We start from the raw sequence: 23602 nt of genomic DNA, 5'->3' as shown, positions 1-23602 counted from the left end.
TGCTAGGGTACAGAATATCCTGCATCAACAAAAGGATTGAACCAAATATTATGGTATTCATAGTACTTAAAATGAGGGAAGGCACTGAAATCTAATGGTAAGTTTTCAGGAGATAGGGAGAACTTAAAAAGTAAAACTTCAAATGGTAACCCAGATTACTCCCTTTGCCACTCGCTATCAACAAAAACACAAGACAAATTAATGAGGTAGCTTGAGGCATGGATTAAGGGCTTGACATTCTTTGGGTACTAGTAACTATTCAGAAAGGGCAGCTTGCACGTCGACAAGACAAGGTCCAATCACTTGAAAAGGTTCATTAGTGGAAGGGGTGGGGGGAAAGAGTTTAAACTAAATTGACTAGAGGATGGGTAGTACCATATAGAAGTAGAACAGACAAACGAGGTGCATAAAGGAATAAAAATGTTATATAATACAAGAAAAGAAAGTAGCATTTTAAGAAAGGTTACAAGAAACAAAAACCGGCTTAGAATGCATGTTAACAAAACGTTTAGGCAATAAAGGTTGGCAAGCCAGAAGCACAAATAGTTTGAGAAGATGATATATACTACCAATAACGTAAACCTGGAACAAAGGGAGTAGGATGGCAATGTCGATTAGAAATGACATCACAGTATTGGAACAAGACAGGATGCCGTTGAGAGAACAAAGTCATAATCCATTTGGTTCAATCTGTAATGCAAAAAATTGTCATGTCACTGAAAGCCTTCAAATGGAAAGAAAGAGGAGTAAATTTGCAAAGGTAAGCAGAGAAGTGCAAGAAAAATAGAAGGGTGGTATCGTGGGTTTTTAATCTGAATATCAATTAGAATAATACTACACTAAAGGACAGCATGGGGTGGAATTTCTAAAATATGTTTAGGACAACCTCCTGGCCAGTATGTGCTCAGTTCAATCAGGGAGGCAATGCTAGATCTGGCGTTGTAGAATAAAGTGGGCCAAGTTGACAAAATGGCGAGGGGAACATCTGGATAACAGTGATTGTTATATCAAAGTATAGATTAGTAATGGAGAAGGGAAAGGGACAACCCAAAAATCTCAAACCTGAATTGGAAGGAGGTTATCAATAGGATAAGAGGGGACCTCATCAAGGTAAAATGCAATTAAAATCAGGAATTATGGAACAGAACAATGGAGGAACTTAAAATAAATCAAGAAAACATTATAGAGTTCAATCTCAAATACGAAGAAGAGCCCCTTTAAAAAAAAAGCCCTTATTTTTGTCCTTGCTGAAATATGCCTAAATCTCTGCTTGAAACATTACCTTTAAACTTAAAGCCACAACACATAAGCAAAGCATTATTATCCTACCATGACACAGGGTTACAGGCTTAAGTTAGCAACAATTGCTTTTATCAATAATTTATTCACAAAAAGCCATCATTGTCAACACACCTTGTTTTCTGAAAAGTTTACAGCTAAAAGGTTGCATAGTTGTCTCCAACAGTCAATGTCTTGAATAAATTCACTTTCAGATACCCCCTTTAAGACGTGATAACACAAATTCAAATCCTTATAAAATAAAACTGCTTAGTATTAAATGATCCAACAGAGTGTTTACTGCAATAGAATGCAAATAGTCATTTGATAGTAGAGAGTACTGTTGTAAAGAAGAGATTTTGTTGAAACTTTTTATCTTGCACTCATTGATGCAATTCACAAAAATACAAATTTAAGGAAAAACCCAAGACTCTACTGATCACAAGCAAGGTACTGACTTTATCTAAGTAACTCTTATTTGCAAAATTCATGACATTAGATATAATTTGACTATTGAACTACACTTGCCAGATAATCATAAACGTAGAATTACAATTCGGAGACAGGAAGCCCCGATTTACAAACATTTACACACAATCCCATTCCAGAGTATAATTTTAAATATCAGAAATATGGTCACTTCCTGGATTTCTGAATGGCTGCTTTATGTTGTGTTGTATGGTCTCTTCTGACTTGCATATAAATTTTGATTTGTGAACTGACTGAGGAACAGAACCAGTTTGCAACCCAGGGATAGTTTATCACTTGGGCTCTCAGTGTGGCACACTAGCACATAGCATGGATGCTACACATATTAATACACAGACCCTTGTTCTTTTCAGTTAAAAAGTACATTCACATTTCTTGCGTGAGGTTCGACTCAAAATATAATGACAACTGTTCGCTAGTTCATTTCTCAGTGCAATGCTCTGACCAACCAACCCTGTCTGACTTAAAACAAATTTAAAATAAGCTTATCAGTTCACTGTCAATCAATGGGTGCATTTGCCATGGCAATACTTTAGCAATGAGAATGCTCACTTAATATAAACATTTGTTTTCCCTTAAATTGGCATTCTTGTGAATTGTTTTGAGGAGTGCAACATAAAATACTAAGATTTTTTAAAAGCAATTAATAAAATAGGCTACAGTTTCACTTGTATAGTAGCACCTGATCCACTGCAGCTCTAAGCCAGAGACTAAGTTAATTTGCAAAACACTCATTACCTCAGAGTTACAACCCAGAACATACCCTCCTGCTTAATTTAAACCAGCAACACAAAAGATTTATCCTTTGCAGTAATCTGTGAAAATTCGAGAAACCAGGAACTACTTAAAAATTAATAATTTTATTTCTTAAAACATATAACAGAATAACTATTTACAACTCCTTCCTCTGACCTATCTTTTATTTTCCCTTCTATTATACTAGTCCGATAAAACCCCGTGATTAACCCCCCAAAACTTCAAGTTTTCAAAACCAGCCAGGTGTCAAATCTTCTCCTTTTCTTAGGGATTTCTATTTCACAGGTCACTGATTGATCAAGGTATCTTTAAGAGAGCTATTTTCTGGACAGTTTCTACATGCTGGTGGCTTGGCAGTTCTCCATCCAACTGTTCAACTTTCCCTAATCTTATACCCCCAAAGCATCAGACTGTGTCATTGGCTTTTAAGACTGTTAATATACTAACTTCAAACTTGATTGGAATTTTTTTGGGGGGTATAATTTAAACTGATTGGCTTATTTTGAATTTTTTTTTGTCTCCAGGCAACCAGCTACACTAACTGCTGGACATGTTACATTCTATCTTGTTGAGAACACTTGGCGCTGTCAAGTAGTTCTGCTAGCTTTTAACTTTCTTAAAAAGGTACAGTATACCCACATCTTCATAACATCAGGGACTGCATGGTTTCCCTGGTTTAGCTGTATGTTCTATTGTTGAAAGGTTTAAAATTGCTCACTCTCCTTTGCAACAACACTCCATTTGCACCTATTCCCTCCCACAATCCCTCCCCCACTTCCAGCTCCACTGACATACCCCGAAACCACATTTACTTGAATCTTGCTCTCCACCAGTACTCAGCTTCTATGTTTCTCTAATGCAAAAGCTACAGCTGTCCCACGTTTACAATGCAAAAATCAGTAACAAATGCCAGTGAGAATCAGAGTCTGATTGGAAGAACAGCTGTTCAGATATTTGGTTAGTTCTATTTAAAAGGGCGAGTTCTCAGTTCAGTCACCCTCATGATTAAAATTTCCCAGGCTTTTGGAGACTAATTTCCATATACGTTGAGTACAGGGGATCCTCAATTATCCAAACTTGATGGACGGGCACTTTTCCATTCAGATAATCGATTAGTCGGTTAATTGGTCAAATGCCTTTCCTCTGGGGCTTGGAGCTTTTAAAATCTGCTCCCCGTCCAGTTGACTGCAGCAGGACACAGCGCTCGAGCCCCGCCTCCAATTCCGTTCAACACCACCCCTGGCCCCCTGCACCCATGCAACACCGCCCCCAACATCCTCCAACCACAACCCTGCCCCCCACTCCCTTGCAACACAACTCCTAACCAAGTCCAAACACCGTCTCCACCCCCAAATCAGTGCTGCCCCCCTCCAAACCCCATCCAACATTGACCCTGCCCCCATGCAACATCCCCTGCACCCCGCTGAGAACACAGGCCCAATGTTAAATTCTACCAGAAGCTACATGCGGCACCAGCTTGTTTTCCTTCAGCAGCTCTAAAAGGGGTTTGTGATCTGTTACTCTGACGAATTCCCACCTATAAAGGCACTGGTGGAACTTCCTCAAACCAAAGAAAGCCCCCGAACATTCCTTCTCTGTCTGGCATATTTGTGCTCAGCATCAGCCAAAGTCCAGGAAACATATGCTATTGGGCATTCCTCTCTATTGGGCCACTAATGATCCAACACTACACCAATAGCGTACAGGGAGGCATCACATGTCAGCGCACTCTCACTTTGGATCGTGTTGGACCAAACCCTTACATGACAATAGCTGCTTTTCCACTTCCCTAAAGGCGGCTTCTTGGCTACATAACCATTTCCAAGGCTGACCCTTTTTTTAATAGCAGGGTGCCAAGATGGAGGCCAGGTTATATATGAATTCTCTGTAATAATTCACTAACCAAGGGAAGATCTAAGCTGCAGTAGAGATGTTGGAGCCGGGGCTCCTTTGATAGCCACTTTCTCTTCCAACAGGTATAACCTGGTTTTGTCAACTCTGTAACCCAAGCAGGTCACTTGGGTGTCTGGAACATACAAGTTTTCCCTAAGGCACACAGCCACCTGAGAGAAACATTAAACACTATGGCCAAGTTCTCCAAGTGCTTTTTCTTGGTCTTCACTTATTAATACATCATCCAAATAAATGGTAACCTGGCGTGGCCCTTCTAAAACTTTCTCCATGATCTGCTGAAAAAGGGCACAGGCGGATGATAGCCAAATGGCAGCCGTGTACTTCGATATAAACTCTTATGGGTATTGATTGCAGTATACTTCTGGAGCTTCTCATCCGGTCTCAATTGCAGATAGGCATGGCCAATTTCCACCTTCAAAAAGGATAGACCCCCCTGAAAGCTTTGAGTGCAAGTCCTCTATGCAAGGGAGCAAGTATTTATCCAACTGCAAGAAGCGGTTTACAATTTGCTTAGAATCCCCACAAAGGTGAACCTAGCATCAGGCTTCACCAGCAGTATGACTGGTGCTGACTATTCTGCAAACTGTACTGGCTTGATTATTCCTTCACTCTCCGGCTTCCTGATTTCCACCTCTACTTTTTCCCACAAGACATACACGGTGGGCCTTGCAAAATCTTGGAATTGCTTCCTGGTCAACATGTAAAGTGGTTTTGGCCCCTTTGATAGTCCGAAGCCCTTCCCTGAAACACACTTGGATATTTCACTAGGCGTTCACTGAGGCAGCCATTTTCTAATAAAAAAAAACATTCAGCCAATCTAAGCCAAACTTTCTCAACCAATTCTACTCCATAAGCTCAGGCCCAAGCCTTCTACTACCATCAGGGGTAACTGCACCAACTGCTTCTCATAGGAGACTGGAATCAGAGTCACACCCTTAATCTGCAATGGCTCCCCAACTTATATTCTCAGGCTGGCTGAAGTCTTGTACAAACTTAAGGGTTGCAATCCTGTGCGAATCTTGTTAAAGACAGATTCTGCAACTATAGAAACAGCTGTGCTGGTATCGACTTCCATGGGAACTGGGTGACAAGTTAAACATTCAGTTCAGATTTGAATGTCACTAACCAATTTAATTGTTCCAACCCACATGCAGGGGAACTTTCCACGGTGTGCACTGTCCTTGGTACCTGCCTACGAGTTTTCTTACTCTAGTCAGGCCTTGTAGGACTCGTTTGCTGTTTCGAGTCTGCATACCAGCAGCAATTACAATGGCTTGCTGACCCAGAACCTGAAGAGCAGTTTAACCACTTGGCCAAGGCTCAGCTTTGTTTGAATTATGCTATGGGCTGGCTGAGGGTCCCTCTGCTCAGGATATGCCCTGCGCTTGCCTATATTCAAGTAGTGTTCCCCAAGCTCAGTTGGGCAGGTGATAGAATCCACTTCCATCAAGATGTTCTGTAGCTTCCACTTGCCACATTTTCTAATAACAAAGCCAGAGTAATGATTGTTTGAAATCCAGTTGGGCTTCAGTCAGTAGGTGTTTCTGCATGGTTACATAATTAATTCCGCATATCAAACAGCTTCTCAGCATCTCATTCAGGGTTAACCCAAAATCACATGCCCCTGAGGTTGCCCCGAGCATCAAAAATCCTGATTTGAATTCCGCCGGTTTTCTAACAGCCAAATAAAACTGATAGCATCTCAGAATTAGAAGAGATTTGGGTTCATAATATGCCTTAATGAACTCAGTCAACTTTTGGAAGGTTTGTGTCTGGTGCTTTGGAGAAAGTTAAACGTGTTATAATAATTAAAAATGCTGAGGGTCCACAAGCAGTCAGATGGATTATTCGTTGCTTTTTATTTGCTCTAATGTCATTGGCCCAGAAAAACATTATGTTCTTTCCACGTACTGGGCTCTGTCCTCAAATCCTAAAGGCATGACAGAAATGCTTACCCCAACTGCAAAATGACTGTTGCAAGCAAACGTTCTTCAGACACGTCCTGTTTTCTCCCATCACCACTGAAATAACTGCACAGAGGCCACACCCTGTCACCAAGTCACTCTTTATTTACTTATGTACAGTTTACTGGCTGTGGCTAGCCAGCTCAGAGTCAGATCCCTGAACTGGGAGATGCTTGGTCTCCTGTTCGTATATTTTGTTTTTTTTAAGTTGACTCAAGGGACTCAGTCCAAACACTAAAAGGTAAGTGCAAACACTAAAATCCAGAGTGCAAAAGCTAAGCCCTGCCATAGAACCAGCATAGTCCTTTCTCAAAAGAAAGGAAAAACAGTAACACTCAGGCTGCAACCAGCTCATGAAACAACTGTTCCCTAGCAAGAACTGAAATACAGCAGTTACAAACCGATTGTGTGGTCAGCCAGCTCAAATATCAGTCAGTTCAGCAACCAGTTACTAACTCTGGATCAGATATGTTGATGACACCTTTGTAATCATCAAAAACACAGATATAGAAAAAACACACCGAATCATCAACGCCACACTCACAGGAATCCGATTCACACGAGAAGAGGAAAAGGATAGCCAACTCCCATTCCTAGACGTGTTAGTAGAGAGAACACCCAACGGAGAATTCACCACAAGGGTACACAGGAAACCAACACACACAGACCAAGTCTTAAACTATGAAAGTAACCACCCCAACACACACAAACGAAGCTGCATCAGGACACTATTCAAAAGGGCCACAACACACTGCAGCACACCAGAACTGCGAAAAGAGGAAGAGGAACATCTATACAAGGTATTCGCCAAAAACGGATACCCACGCAACTTTATCACCAGATGCCTAAGAGAGAGACCACGGAACGAGGACATGCCACAACCAAAAGGACTAGCCACACTACCATACGTCAGGAGCGTCTCAGAACTGACAGCCAGACTACTGCGACCCTTAGGACTCATAACAGCACACAAGCCAACATCCACGCTCAGACAACAACTCACTAGAACAAAGGACCCAATACCCAGCATGAGCCAAACTAACGTAGTTTACAAAATACCATGCAAGGACTGCACAAAACACTATATAGGACAAACAGGAAGACAGCTAACAATCCGCATCCATGAACATCAGCTAGCCACAAAACGACACGACCAGCTATCTCTAGTAGCCATACTCTCAGACAACCAGCAACATGAATTTGACTGGGAAAACACCACTATCATAGGACAAGCCAGACAGAGAACAGCCATAGAATTCCTAGAAGCATGGCATTCATCCCCAAACTCCATCAACAGACACATTGACCTGGACACCATATACAAACCACTACAGCTGAAACTGACACCCGGAAACGGCAAGAACAAACCAATATAAATACCGGAAGAAACATCAAAGCAGCGCTTCACACGAGGCTCCAACAGCACTGATGATGTTCCCTAGCCAGGGAACGAAACATTTGCAGCAAAAACTTCCAGCTCGGCGAGCAGAACCACAACAACGGATACCCGAGCTACAAATCTTCAATCAGACTTTAAACCAGTTACTAAACAAAAAAACCACCAGCAGTACACTAAAACGCTCTTCTGCGCTTTCCAGTCACCTCCAGGGCAGCCCGCCCCAATAGCTTCCCAAGGTGACAGTGCTGAGGATGACCTACCTGCCTTGCGGTTCTCAGTCCACCCCTACATACCATCTGTCCTTTGCCCACTCAGACCCGCCATCCACCCTGTGGACTGCCCTGACACACCTTAAGGGAGGGAGACGTGCTGCCGTAGGAAGACGGCACGCAGGGCAGTCCACGAGCCTTCTGGATATTGACCTGCCCCTACGCACCTTCTGGATCTCGGCCTACCCCTACGCACCTTCCAGCCACCTCTAGGACAGCCCATCCTGATTATCCCTTCTTGGAACGACAGTTCTTGGGACAGCCTACCTGCCCTCTGGCTCTCAAGGTGACAGATTTCGGGACGACCCATGAGCCTCCCAACTCTCAGTAAGGCCCGCCAGACCCAGGGATACACGAGGCAGTGCTAGTGGTAAACTTGACAAGCAGGACAGAGTCCACTCCAGTACGCAAAGTCCATTCCCAGGGACACAATTCACTCCAGTACTCAGAGCCCATTCCCGTATGCAGATCCCATTGCCAAAAAGAGTCCACAACCGAAGGCAGAATCCACTCACGAAGGCAGCAAATGCACCACCCAACAGCGCACACATATACACGTGTCCAGTCTCCAGAGGGGTGTGGTCCATCCACAGAGGACCTGGCCCACTCTCAAGAACACAGTTAGCTCCCAAAGGCAGGAAATACTCACTTCCCAGCATACACACAGGTGTTCAGTCTTTACAGAGGCCTAGCCCACCCACAGAGGAACAGTTCATCTGGAAAGATGCATTATCTCACAGGGGCTCAGTGCAAACACCTAAAAAAGTATAAACACATGCAAAAAAGAACAAAAACCAGAGTGTAAGGACTAAGCCTTGCCACAACAGCATAGTCCTTCTCTCAAAATAAAAAGAAAAAAAAGAGTAACACACATACTGTAATCAACCAGTGAAACAGCAGTTCCTCAATGAGAACCGAAATACACATGAAACACATTGGCTGATTTACCCAGTCAATTTAGAAATCAGTCCTCAATAAAAAAGGGAATACCAGTTAACAAACTGGCTGCGTAGATCAGCCAGTATAGGAATCAAGTTCCCCTTCAAAAAAAAACAAAGCAACAGTACACACCGGCTGTGTGGCCAGCCAGCTCAGTCAGTGCTCAGCTTAGGAGGTCCCAATTTCCTGGTTATATTTTTTAGTGCACTGTAAACTGACTGTGACCAGCCAGCTCAGCTGCTAAATCTTCTGTTTGCATTTGTCAGCCAGGACTTTCCTGTTTGGGGTTATTAACCTGGGTCTGGGCCAATCAAGAATCTTGTAGTCAACAAGAACCAGCTGGTCCCAATCACTACATTTTCTTAATTACCATATACTATGACACTATATCCCTTTGCATTACAAAGCTCTACCATATTTCAGTAAGTAAATTATTTTTTGTTCTTCCTGCCAGATGCTTAATTTCACACTCCCACATCATGCTCTATCTCCCATATCTTGCTCATGCAATCTATATCACTTTGTAGCCTCCTTAAGTCCTCTTAACAAAAGACTTTGCTATCGATCAACAACTTTAGAAACTATACCTTCACTCTTTATCAAAGTCATTTACATAAATTGTAATGTAAAAACCCTGCGCTGATCCATTTATCACATTTTTCCACCATCAAATGACCCATTTATGGCTTTCATATAGATAAACAGTCTTCTACCAATGTTAATATGTTACCACCTTCATAATTTTTTTTTGCTTTTCTGCAATCAGCTTATCATAGGTTTCCTTCTACATTATCCACAACACATTTTACTTACTCAAAGAATTCCAATACATTGGTTAAACTGGGAGTTCCGTTTCACAAAGCCATGTTGACTCTGCCAGATAACCTTGATCTTTTCCAAGTGCCTGCTGTAACATCTTTAATAATAGCTTGTAACATTGCCCATTACAGATGTTACACTAATTGATATATGGCTTCCTGATGTTTTCTCCTTTTTTGAATAAAAAAAGAGTTGCTATTTTTGAATCTAATTAAATCGATCCAAAATCTAGGAAATTTTGGAAACTTAAAATCAATACATTTTCTATCTCACTAGCCATTTTAAAACCCCAAGTATGAAGTCCATCAGGACCCAGGAGAACCCATAGCTCCAAAAATTTCCTCCGTATCACTTCTCTAATGATTCTAATTTTTGTTTTGAGATCCTCTCTCCCTTTCATTTCCTGATTTCCAGCTATCTCTAGGATATTACTTGAGTCGTCTGTAGTTGAGGCTATTGCAAGATATCTGCTTGTCTGCTATCACTATATTTTCCATTATTAATTCCCCAAACTTATTTTCATTCACAAGCGGGGAGAACAAACAGCAGTCAAGCAGCAGGGCTGGGGGGAGTGAAGGTCAGCCACAAAAAAAGACAAATATTGATATAGCTCTGTGCTCCAGGGACTGATGCGCATGAATTTTAGCTGTTAAATCTACCAGATTCAATGTCACACTGGTCTGTTTGTTTCTGGTCATGGGGAATCTAACACTTTCTTCCATACAGGCTGGAGCTGCAGCAAGTCCAACTTAATCAATCATCAAGGATGCACACAATTGTTATAGTTAAGTGTCTAACACTTGGCAGGACTGTTGTGTGGTCACCAGTTGCATTGCTTAGACAGAACTGTTCAAGTAAAAATAATAAACAAGATTCCTGGAGATGTCTGAGAAAATCGAGGAGAGCCAGCACAAGTCTGTAGATGGAATTGCACATAATTAATCTATTGGAGTTTTTTGACGAAGTCACCAAGATATTTGTTGAAGAAATGCAATGGAATTTTAAGAAATATTTGACAAGATACCACAATACTTCTGCTTAATAAAATAGAAGGGCCAGTATAGATATTTACTAATCAACCTGTCTAAAGTTATTACACACCACTGGAGCAGGTGGGGCTTGAAACAACACCTCCTGGCCTAGAGGTAGGGACAGACCATCGTGGCACAAGAGCCCGTTACAGGAGGGGTACTGTAAGTTTTTATTAAAAACCAGACCATAGAAAATAAATAAACAATAAATGCTTGATTTTCATAGTGGAGGATGGCAGACAGCAAGTGTTGCCAGAGAGGAATCCATGCAATCATTGCTTTGAGTGCATGTATTTTGGATAGTGGAATGCAGAGTAGACATGTAAAAGTTAACATTTCAAGTCAAGACCTTTCATCAGGTTTGGATAAAGGTCAACAACCTCAAAAATTATTTTTTTTTCCCCAAGATGTTGCCTTAGTTGCTATGCATTTCCAGCATATCCTGCTTATTATTTCAGATGTCCAATAAATGGATTTTACACTTAGTATCTGCCAATGAGAAAAGAGTGATGATACATGTTCATTCAATGGCACATAGCACCAGATGGAATTTAACAGAGACCTAATGGCACACTTCATATAGACAGAGGGACCATGGGTTCACAAGCACAGAACCTCTGAAGTAGCAGGGGACATCAAGTGTGTGCTCAGCAATGCGTATGGGATGCTGTGTTTCATAGTTAGGAAGCAATGGAGTACAAAAGCAGGGAGGTGAAGCTGAAACTGCACAAAGCTCTAGTTAGGCCACAATTATGAAGACACAAAGTCCTTGAGAAGGTACGAAGATGATTCACCAGAATGGGTATTTTCAGCTATAAAAAAAGAGTTAGGTTGAAGCAACTATGGTTGCTCTCCTTACAGTAAAGGAAATTCATGGAAGATTTAATAGGAGATATAAACATTACAGGGGCATAGTGGCTCAGTGGTTAGCTCTGCTGCCTCACAGTACCAGTTACCCAGGTTTGATTCTAGCCTCTGGCGACTACCCGTGTGGAGTTTGCACATTCTCCCCATGTTTGCATGGCTTTCTTCCAGGTGCTTCGGTTTCCTCCCACATTCAAAAGGTGTGCAGGTTAGGTGAATTGGCCATGCTAAACTGTCCATAGTGCTCAGGATGTGTAGGTTAGATGCATAGTCAGGGGTAAATATAGGCTGGGGGAATGGATCTGGATGGATTGCTCTACAGAAGGTCAGTGTGGACTTGTTGGGGAGAAGGGCTTGTTTCTACATTGTAGGGATTCTATGTTTAGACAAAAAGAGAAAGCCGCTTCCCATTAGCTGGCAATAAAAGGACTTGGAGCCACAGATTAAGGGATCTACATTTAGGGAAGGCAACTATAAACAAACAAACAAACGGTCTTAAATGGACAAGTCTACTGATAACTGCAAAATCACCCACAGCTCCAAAGGTATTGAAGCACACTGTCCAAAAGTAGCAAAACTTGGAAAACACTTGCACAGTGGCAAGTAACATTTGTATCTCACAAATGCTAGGTAACAAGGATCATTACAAACATTTCCCCATTACATTGAAATAACATTACCACCAGACATTTTTGTTTAAGTTCATGGTCACTTGAGGAATAAAAACTTGCAGGGCTATGATAATACACGCAGTAAAAGCAGAGTTACTGTATTGCTCCAGAGGGCTACCATGGACTTCTGTTCTGTCATGTTTCTATGGCTGGTCACCATTGTCACACATGAACAATTAGGAGTGGGCAATAAATGCTGGTCTTGTCAGTGAACACTCACATCCCAAAAACAAATAAAAATTTCAAGACAGTACAAAAACTGCAGAAAAAAAAAAGACTTACTCTTATGTTTTGTGATCTTGTTTGGACGAGGCCACCACTTCGAATCACATACACTGGAGTGTTGTTAACTTCATTATCTGCTTTATGTCGTAACCAATCTTCATAACCCTAAGCACAAACAAAATTTTCACTAATTATGTAATCAAGAATTCAGACTTGCTGAAATGTCAAATTATGAGACCATTTGAGGAGAGAGAAAAGTAGGGACATATGGCAAAGATCCAACTGATGTTGCATCTGTACAGTTTACCTTTAGCTATTTACTAACAATTTTGAAATTACTTGGCAATTTTGAAATTAATTACTTCAGAAAATTATAAAGATTATGAAAGTTATGAAAATAACAAAGTTAGGATTTAAAGTTTAAGTGTTTGCAGTATTCAATTTTCACAACTAATGGAGAAAGTTCTCTTGATTCCACATCCAAGTGCCATTGACGGATAAAGAGCAAACCATTCTGAGGTTCCTAACTACTACAGCAGTCAACTCTACTTACAATTAGCTTTATTCCTCCCTTTAGATCGTGAGGAAAGGGAGGGAAGTATTCAGACATCCACCTAACTTTGTAGCTCCATGTATAACCATAGTCCACATTTCTCACCAGCACTTCTGATTCCAGCTTCTGGAGAATGTGGAGAATACCTGGGATCCAACTGTTCCCTCATAGGTGACGATAAACAGAGACAGTCAAACCCACCCTCTTTTTGCAGCAATAGATGCCATGTGTTTTATTTAAATGTTCCAAGGCTGCATACATACCATTATTCATTATACCATGGCTGACATTTTTGTTTAGGGCAAATATCCCCCAAGGCACCCACCCTCTGATTAGTGATCACCTTTCCCTCACTCAGCTCAAACATAATCAGCCTCACCTCAGCACCCAGTGGTGATCACCAGACCCTTCACACAACCTTGACATCAAACATTGGCCCCTGTGCGCTTCGGACAGTGATGACCCCACCCAATGATTCTTTTCCCTGACAGTGATAATCTGATCACACCCTCTACACATTTTGCCTCCCAACTCCACAAAAATACAATCTAGCATGACCAATCCAAATCCCCAGCAAAACCACCTCTTGATGCCAGACAGAAGCGAGCGCTCTGGAAGGAGAGTTAGGAGAATGGATGCATAACTGGATAAGTCCCATCTGTGATCCAGTGACATGGGACTGCCAAGCTGTGTTTTTGCACATGCATGGTAGCAATTGCATTTGAAACGTCAACCACAGGTATTTACAGAAGTGGCAAGTGCTTGGTTACGCACTTAATAATCTGAGTCCATGGATCATTTTCAATTTCAGATTCTGATTTCAAGTTAAGATTTAAAGCAAAATGGAAAGGAATGTTGAAGGAAGAGACAATAGAAATTGCAGGGGCACTGACCACAATCTTTCAGTAGCAACACCAAATAATTGAAAAGAGCGTGGTCAGTGAATATGTTTCAGGCTTGAGAAAGTCTAGTAATGAAGTTTCCGAAGGTCAACATTGGGATCTTGGCTTTTCCTGATACATATCAATGACCTAGATCTTTATATGTGGGGAACAATTTCAAAGTTGGTGGATAATGTAAAACTTAGAAGCATTGAAAACTGTGAGCATGAGTGTAGAACTCCAAATAATGGAAACAAGTTGATGGAATGAGCAGATAGGTGGCAAATCTCACTTAGGCAGTGAGAGATGATGGAATTTGATAGGAAAACCATTACAAGACAGAGGGTACAAAACTTAAATGGTTCATGAGCAGAGAGACCTGGAAATACCTGTGCATAGATAATTGAAGGTAGCAGGTCAGGTGGAGAGTGCAGTTAATAAAGCAGGCCGTGTCTAGGCTACATTAAGCAACTCACTGGAGAGGCTCCACAAACGCCCCTATCCTCAACAATGGAAGCACCCAGCACGAGTACAAAAGATAAAACTGAAGCATTCACAGTAATCTTCAGTCCAATGTGCCATCCAGTGGTCCCCAAAATCACAGATGTTCGGCTTCAGTCAATTCAATTCACTCCACGTGATATCAATAAACGGTCAGAGGCACTGGATACTTCAAAAGGTCCTGACAACGTTCCAACAACAGGATTGAGGAGTTGTGCTCCAGAACTTGCTGTACCCTAGCCAAATTATTTCAACAATGGACATTTACCTGGCAATGTAGAAAATTGCCCGGGATTATTTTGTACAAAAAAAGCTGGACAAATCCAACCCGGTCAATTAACACCCCATCAGTCTGTTCTTGATCATCATTAAAGGATTGGAAGGTATCAGTGATATCAAGGCACATCCATCTGCTTAGCAACAATTTGCTCAGTGACACCAGATTGGTTTCTGCCAGGGCCACTCAACTCCTGACCTCATACATGCTTGGTTCAAACATGGGCAAAAGAGTGAATTCCAGGGGTTAGGTGAAAGTGACAGCCCTTGACATCAAAGCTTCAGATGACCAAGTGGAACATAAAGGAGCCCTAGCAAACTGGAATTAAGAGCAAACTCTCTGCAGGTTGGAGTCATATCTGGCACAAAGGAAGAGTCATGGCTGTTGGAAGTCAATCATGTCAGCTTCAGAATCTCTTTGTAGGAGTTCCTCGGGTTGTATCCTAGGCCCAACCATCTTCGGCTGCTTCATTAATGACCTTTCCTGCCCACCATAAAGTCAGAAGTGGACAAGTTCACCAATAATTGCACAATACTCAGCACCATTTGCAAACTAATTCAGTATCAAGACAGTCATGTTCAAATGCAACAAGATCTGGACAATGTCAAGCAGGCTTGGGCTGACAGGGAGGAAGAAACAAGTTACCATTGATCAGAAACTCACTGGGCTCACTATATAGTAGTGACTTCAAGAGCAAATCAGAAGCTAAGAATATTTATGAGAGTAGTCACCTCCTGATTGCCCAAAGCCTATACATCTTTTACAAGGCACAAGCCAGCCTGTGATTGAATATTCCCCAATAGCCTGGATGAACATAGCTCCAACAAGACAAAAACAACTTGATACAATCCAGGACAAAATAGCCGGTTTGATTGGCTCCACATTCACAAGAATCCACTCCCTTCACCATAAATGCTCAGTACACACTGCTGTTACTATTTAGAAGATACACTGCAGGAACTCAAAGCTCCTTAGGCAGTGTCTTCCAAACCCTTGACTACTTCTATCTTGAAAAACAAGGGCAGCAGATATATGGGAACACCACCACTTGTAAGTTCCCCTTCAAGCCACTCACCATCTTGACTTAGAAATACATCACCTTCCTTCGCTGCCCTGGGTCAAAATCCTGGAATGCCCATCACAAGGACATTGTGGATCTATCTACAACATTGAATTGTAGTGGTCCAAATAAACAGCTCAACACCACCTCCAACAGGATTCAGGACAGATAATAAATGCTGGCTAGCCAATGATGTCCATATCCCATGAATAAGTCCAAACAAATAAAGCAAAGTGTACACTAGCATGGAGGTTGTGCTGAACCTAAATGAAACACTTATTGGACCTTAGCTGGTGGATTGTACACAATTCTCTACACAACACTAGTGGAGAAATGTAGACTCATTGGAGTGTGTAACAGAGACTTACAAGAATGTTTCCAAGAATATAAACTTCAGTTATGAGAATAGTTTGAAGTTAAAACTTAGGAGATTTACCAGAGACTTTTGAACCGAGGGCTAAGGATAGAGTAGATAGTAGGAAACTGTTCCTCCTCAAAAAAGGTTCAAATCTGTGCACTCTCTTTCTTAAAGTGATATGTATACATAGCAAATATGATGAGAGAAAAAATACTTTTTCACACAAGGGGTGACTGAAGTCTGGATTGCGTTGTGTAAAGATTAGTGGAGGCAGGTTCAATTGAAGCATTCAAGGAGTTCATTTGATAATTATTTGAACAAAAAACATGCAAAGGTACTGGGGGGGGGGGGGTGGGGAGGGGGGAAGAGCAAGGCAGGACAATGGAATTAAGTCATAATGCTCCTTGGACAGCCAGTGTAAACAAAAAGAGTTAAATGTCCTCTTTCTGCACTACAACAATTCTGTGATTCAGAAACAACTGTTCAAGAAGCAAAGATATCTTTGCTCAATAATAGTACCCTCAAAAGAGTGAAATTATTTTAGTTTCTTTCCCAACCTTGATTGGTATTCCAGAGTTGTCACATTTAGACTTGCCTCCACAAAGTGACAGACTTATGACAAGGATAAATGGACTAAAATTAAACCCAGTTTCTCAGATATCTTAATGACTAATTTCTCTGCAGTGCGAGTAACATATCTACCTTTTTAGTCAGTTTCACTTACCAAAATAAAAGTTTAAAATTCAAAGATGCACTGATTTTGTGACTAATATGATTTAAGTTAGTTTTCTTTCTTACCTGTTTGATGGCAGTTACTGTAATTACAAAAAACAATGGCAGTCCACTGGTGTATGGGCTGGTAGGAGTATCTATCATCAACTGTAACAGATGAAAATAACTAATATGAAGACAACATAAATTATTGATATGAATGTATCAAAGTACATGTTTCCAAACTTTCAAAGACTTAGCACCAAGAAGAACCAACTTGCAATAATCTGAAATCATGCTGTTGGCAATAAAATTCTGACAATACAGCATACATTGGACTATAATTGGATCAAATGCATATTACTCCTATGGAAGTAATGTGGAGAATGGCTGATCTTAAACCTGCTATATGACGTTGTTACTCCAACACAGCTTTCCTTTCCTCTCCCTTCCAAACCACAGAACAGCTCTTTCATTTCCCAATAGCAACTGCTGCGAAATTTCTACGGTCATACCTTAAATGTTTTTTTTATATTACAATTAACAGCAAAATCAAGGGATCACACTAAGGGTACAGGGTAGGCTGCTTAGTAATGATAAGGAAAATTTCTTCAGTGGGACAGTAGCAGTGCTGTGGAATTCTCTGTTACAGAAAGTGGTTGAGGACAAATGATTAGAATATATTTGTTAAGACTAAACGGACCAAAGGGTATCTAGTGAAAATGAGCACAGGATACTGAGTTGGATGATCAACTATGATCATATTGATTGCAGAGCAGGCTTGAAGGGCTTAGTGGCCCCTATTTTCCTAATCCCAACAGTAATTGCAGCTATGCAGAAATCACCTTAAAGTGGATGTATGGGTAAACTTGAAAATCTGAGAGATAACTTTTCCTTCCTGAAGGAATGGCCAGGTTATGTAGCATCTTAAAATTTAAAATCTTGGAACAGAAACCAGTCTAAGATCCTCTGAAGTGAACACTGCACATCAGATAAAATATCCAATAAATTACATTTTTTTTTAAACAAAGCATAGTTTGGCAATCTGTTTCAAAAACATGCATTCTATTTTCAGACCATAAATTTACTATACAGGGAAATTATCTTTCATATTCTGTGTTAAGCTTTGAAACCTCAAATATTTTTCTTCTAAAAACCTCAAACTATGAAATTTCAATGCTTTTGTTTTAAAATTACTAAATACAATAGTATATAGAAATAACTATCAAAGCAATTTCCACAACTGCCAAAATCATCAGAAGATGGAAGCTTATAGCAAATATGCAAGGTCAAGATAACATATTTGCTGTTTGTATTCTTGGAGGCAGAAGCTCACTCTCCAAAAAAGTGAGTTTAAAAATTTTGGCCCAAGCACATAAGACAAATAAATAGTTTGTAAAAATAAACTGAATATATTCAGCTCCATCATTAGGTTTCAAATTTATAAGCCAAATGTCCTCTTTGTTATACTATCGTCAGCACTCAAATGTTTGCTAACACTTTAATTGACTTAATTTATCTACAAAAAGAGAAATGCATTTTCTAGGTGGATAGCTGATCAATCACAAACCACATGATCCCATAGTCATCAAGAGTAGCACATAAATTGACCTCTGGGTCCCAAGCCTGAATCCAAGGCAATAACTGAATGTTTGGAGAGGGGATGACATTTAATAGCTATGGGTGAAATCAATTCAGAATCAAGTATTTGTTACCTAATAAAAGGCTTCAACTGGTCGAAAGTTGTATTCACTGTGAACAAGCCACATAGTTACACTTACTTGCACTAGAAAAATTACGAGAAAGTAAAAGTTAGCTATTCTTCGGAATTGTTCAAATAAATTCTTTGGGATAAAATTCCACACTGTGTACTGTAAGAGAAAAAGAAATGTCATTTATACTTATTACTTAGAAATGAAAATTGCACTAATAAATGGTTTCAAATGCAAAAAAATATTTATTTTGTCAAATTAGAGGCCAGTAGAGTCTTTGCTTATTGGGAACAATAATCAATTTTAATGTGACTCAAAACAAATACAAATCTAACTGCTTTACTAAGTGAGAGATCCCATCTGGGAACATCAGAAATAGGAGGTGTAGTAAGTCAATGAGATTGTGGCTGTTGTTCTAAACTCCACTTTTCTACACTATTCCCATAAACACTGAAGGTATACAACAGTTATCAAATGTCTGTTGTGAAGAACTGAATATTCACAACTCTTCAATGCAGGAAGTTATAAAGATTTACAAGACTTGAGTGAAGAAGTTTCTCTTCATAATTCTAGATGATTGATCCAATGTTGAGATTGTAACCCCTCATGATTAAATAAACCATCTTTCATTCTACTAAACCTCAGAATGCAGCTTACTCAATGTCTCTTCACATAATTATTCCTTCATTCCAGGAATCAGCCTGGTGAATATTTGCTGAACTTCTCTTAAGGCTTGTATGCCCATTCTTAGGTTTGGAAACCAAAACTGCACACAGTTTTCCACATGTAGCCTTATAAAAAGTTGGCAGATTCATACACTCCAATCTATTTTGAAAAAAAAATTTACATAATTTGCCTTATTAGTTGTTTGCTTTATTTCACAAACCATGTGCAAGGACACCCACTCCATGTGAATGCAAATACAAATACTTAAGTGATTTCGACCATTCAAAAGCCTTTAAATTTTTTCCTAACATGGGTGATTATGATAGGGGATTTTAACTTTCAACACTATGGCAGTCTTAGTCTGTGTGAAGGATTTAGATGGAGAGGAATTTGTTAAGTGAGGACAAGAAAATTTTCTGATTCAGTATGTGGATGTACCTACTAGAGAAGGTGCAAAACTTGACCTACTCTTGGGAAATAAGGCAGGGAAGGTGACTGAGGTGTCACTGGAGGAACACTTAGGGGCCAGCAACCATAATTTTATTAGATTTTAAAATAGTGATGGAAAAGGATAGACCAGATCTAAAAGTTGAAGTTCTAAATTGGAGAAAGGCCAATTTTGATGGTATTAGGCAAGAACTTTCAAAAGATGATTGGGGACAGATGTTTGTAGGTAACAGGACGGCTGGAAAATGGGAAGCCTTCAGAAATGAGATAATGAGAATCCAGAGAAAGTATATTCCTGTCAGGGTGAAAGGAAAGGCTGGTAGGTATAGGGAATACTGGATGACTAAAGATGTTGAGGGTTTGGTTAAGAAAAAGGAAGGTATAGACAGGCTAGATTGAGTGAATCCTTAGAAGAATATAAAGGCAGTCGGACTATACTTAAGAGGGTAATCAGGACGGCAAAAAGGGGGCATGAGATAGCTTTGGTAAATAGAATTAAGGAGAATCCAAAGGGATTTTACAAATACATTAAAGGTCAAAAGTGCTACTAGGGAGAGAATAGAGCCCCTCAAAGATCAGCAAGGCAGCCTTTGTGTGGAGCCACAGAAAATAGAGGAGATACTAAATGAGTATTTTGCATCAGTATTTACTGTGGAAAAGGATATGGAAGATATACAGTGTGGGGAAATAGATGGTGACACCTTGCAAAATGTTAATATTACAGAGGAGAAGGTGCTGAACGTCTTGAAACACATAAGTGGATAAATCCCCAGGACCTGATCAGGTGTACCCTAGAACTCTGGGAAGCTACAGAAGTGATTGCTGAGCCTCTTGTTGAGATATTTGTATCATCAATAGGCATAGGTGAAGTGCCGGAAGACTGGAGGTTGGCTAACATGGCGCCATTGTTTAAGAAGGGTGGTAAGGACAAGCCAGAGAACTATAGACCAGTGAGCCTGATGTCGGTGGTGGGCAAGTTGTTGGACGGAAACCTGAGGGACGGGATGTACATATTTCTGGAAAGGCAAGGACTAATTAGGGATAGTCGACATGGTTGTGTGTGTGGGAAATCATGTCTTACAAACTTGATTGAGTTTTTTGAAGTAACAAAGAGGATTGATGAGGGCAGAGCAGCAGATGTGATCTATATGGACTTCAGTAAGACGTTTGACAAGGTTCCCCATGGGAGACTGATTATTAAGGTTAGATCTCATGGAATACAGGGAGAACTAGCCATTTGGATACAGAATTGGCTCAAACGTAGAAGGCAGAGGGTGGTGGTGGAGGGTTGTTTTTCAGACTGGAGGCCTGTGACCAGTGGTGTGCCACAAGGATTGGTGCTGGGTCCTCTACTTTTTGTCATTTATGTAAATGATTTGGATGCAAGCAGAAGAGGTACAGTTAGTGAGTTTGCAGATGACACCAAAATTGGAGTTGGAGTGGACAGCGAGGAGGGTTACCTCAGATTATAACAGGACCTTGACCAGAAGGGCCAATGGGCTGAGAAGTGGCAGATGGAGTTTAATTCAGATAAATGCAAGGTGTTGCATTTTGGGAAAGCAATTCTTAGCAGGACTTGTACATTTAATGGTAAGGTCCTAGAGAATGTTGCTGAACAAAGACCTTGGAGCACAGGTTCTTGGTTCCTTGAAAGTGGAGTCACAGGTAGATAGGATAGTGAAGGGTGCGTTTGGTATGCTCTCTTTTATTGGTCAGAGTATTGAGTACAAGGTTTGGGGGGTCATGTTGCGGCTGTCCAGGACATTGGTTAGGCCACTGTTGGAATATTGCGTGCAATCGTGGTCTTCTTCCTATTGGAAAGATGTTGTGAAACTTGAAAGGGTTCAGAAAAGATTTACAAGGATGTTGCAAGGGTTGGAGGATTTGAGCTACAGGGAGAGGCTGAACAAGCTGGGGCTGTTTTCCCTGGAAAGTCGGAGGCTGAGGGGTGACCTTATAGAGGTTTACAAAATTATGAGGGGCTTGGATAGGGTAAATAGACAAAGTCTTTTCCCTGGGGTCAGGGAGCCCAGAACTAGACGGCATAGGCTTAGGGTGTGAGGGAAAGATATAAAAGAGACTTAAGGGGCAACTATTTCATGCAGAGAGTGGTACCTGTATGGATGAGCTGACAGGAAATGGTGGAGGCTGGTACAATTGCAACATTTAAAAGGCATTTGGATGGATATATGAATAGGAAGGGTTTGGAGGGATATGGGCCGGGTGCTGGCAGGTGGGACTAGATTGGGTTGAGATATCTGGTTGGCATGGACAGGTTGGACCAAAAGGTCTGTTTTTATCCTGTACATCTCTATGACTCTAAAAGGAAACACCATACTTCACCACTGTTTTTCATCTACCAAAGTCCTTGCTCACTCTCAAATTGGTGTTTGTATTTGTATCTCCCTCATTGCTAACTTTTCAACAGAACATCGAAAACTTGATGTTACACTCTCATCCCTCATTGAAAAAATAAATAACATTATAAATAAAGCCAAACATTGATCTTTGTTGTATCCCACTAGCCTGTCATTGAAAGATTCTTGTTTATTTTTCTTCACACCGTTAACTAATTCTCAATCCACACTAATGCTTACCTCCAAGCCTCAATTCAAATTTAAGGTATTAACCTCTTGGGTGACACCCATCAAACATTTCGTGAAAACCCAAGTACAATATACCCAATGTCTCCATATATATTCTAGTAGTTGCACCCTCAAAAACTTTAAAAAAGTTTGTTTTCTTAAATCCATGTTGACTCTGGTTAAGTAGTTTCGACATTTCCAAGTCAATCCTTCATAATAGATTTTAGTAATATGTGTAACTAACAGAAAGCAGAGAGTGTGGAATATTCTTCTGTTTTGCAAAATGTAACTAATGCGGTGCCAGAGGGTTGGTCTTAGGCCCCAACTACTTACAATCAATATTAATGACTTGGATGACGAGGTAAAAAGTACAATAGTCAAATTTGCAGATAACACTAAAATAGGTGGGAAAGCAAGTGGCAATAAAGAAATAAGAAATTTACAGGTTAGGTGAATGAACCAAAAAACTTTGGAGATGAAGTTTAATGCTGATAAGTGAGAATTTATCCTTTTTGATTGGGGAACAGAAAGGCAACTTATCGAAATGGAGGGAAACCTCAGAAAGCTTCAGTACAGAGGGATCTAGATCCCCTCGTGCATGAATCACAAAACTAAGCAGCAGGTAATAAGGAAGGCAAATGGATGTTTGGTGTTTATTGCAATTTTGAAATCTGCATCCTTTTTATCTTAGTCCTCCATGACATCGCAATCACTGTTCACATATCTGCTCCCACCTATAATGTTTCTATAACATTTTATGCTGGTTTATTGCATATCCCTGCTTATTTTTTATTGCTCATTAGTGATTGCGTGCCTTTGATTGCCTAGGGCTGGATTCTCTTTCTTTGTCCAGGATGCTCTTTAAACTTTGACCATACATTTTGAACCTCAGACTTTACTAATCTGGTAATTAAGCTTGGAAATTGTCTTAGGATGTTTTACTACACTTAAACAATTAAAAAATTTACAGCATTCTTTTATTACATTTTACACTAAAAAGAGCAGATGTGAACCAAGACGATCATATTAGTTAAAATTTCTCATTGTGACAGTGATCCTTGTAATCAGTGCTAATAAGTATTTGAAAAAGCAGGCATTGTAGACCCTTCATACCTTTGATGATATCATCCTATTATCTGGAAACTTCTGATGAACAAAATTCTCATACTGGGGGAAATGATTGGAAACATAAATTGTTCTTGTGGGACTTTGGTGTGGTGGGTCAAAGCCCTG

The 23602-nt window shown here is 40.4% G+C and overlaps 1 protein-coding gene across 1 annotated transcript in view; it reads right to left on the bottom strand.

Moving 5' to 3' along the window:
- The window catches only part of atp11b (ATPase phospholipid transporting 11B), a 173773-nt gene that overhangs the window by 127952 nt on the left and 22219 nt on the right, over positions 1 to 23602 (bottom strand). The window contains exons 2-5 of the mRNA XM_060834740.1: positions 23483 to 23599; positions 18741 to 18830; positions 17047 to 17127; positions 12676 to 12783 (exon numbers count right to left, since the gene is read on the bottom strand). Coding sequence (XP_060690723.1) covers positions 12676 to 12783; positions 17047 to 17127; positions 18741 to 18830; positions 23483 to 23599 — 396 coding nt within the window. The remainder of the gene's footprint in view (positions 1 to 12675; positions 12784 to 17046; positions 17128 to 18740; positions 18831 to 23482; positions 23600 to 23602) is intronic.

This window comes from Hemiscyllium ocellatum, chromosome 13 (genome assembly GCF_020745735.1).
Source record: "Hemiscyllium ocellatum isolate sHemOce1 chromosome 13, sHemOce1.pat.X.cur, whole genome shotgun sequence".
NCBI lineage: Eukaryota > Metazoa > Chordata > Chondrichthyes > Orectolobiformes > Hemiscylliidae > Hemiscyllium > Hemiscyllium ocellatum.
The sequence above is the reverse complement of the archived record's forward strand: the minus strand, read 5'-3'. Positions and strand labels throughout refer to the sequence as shown.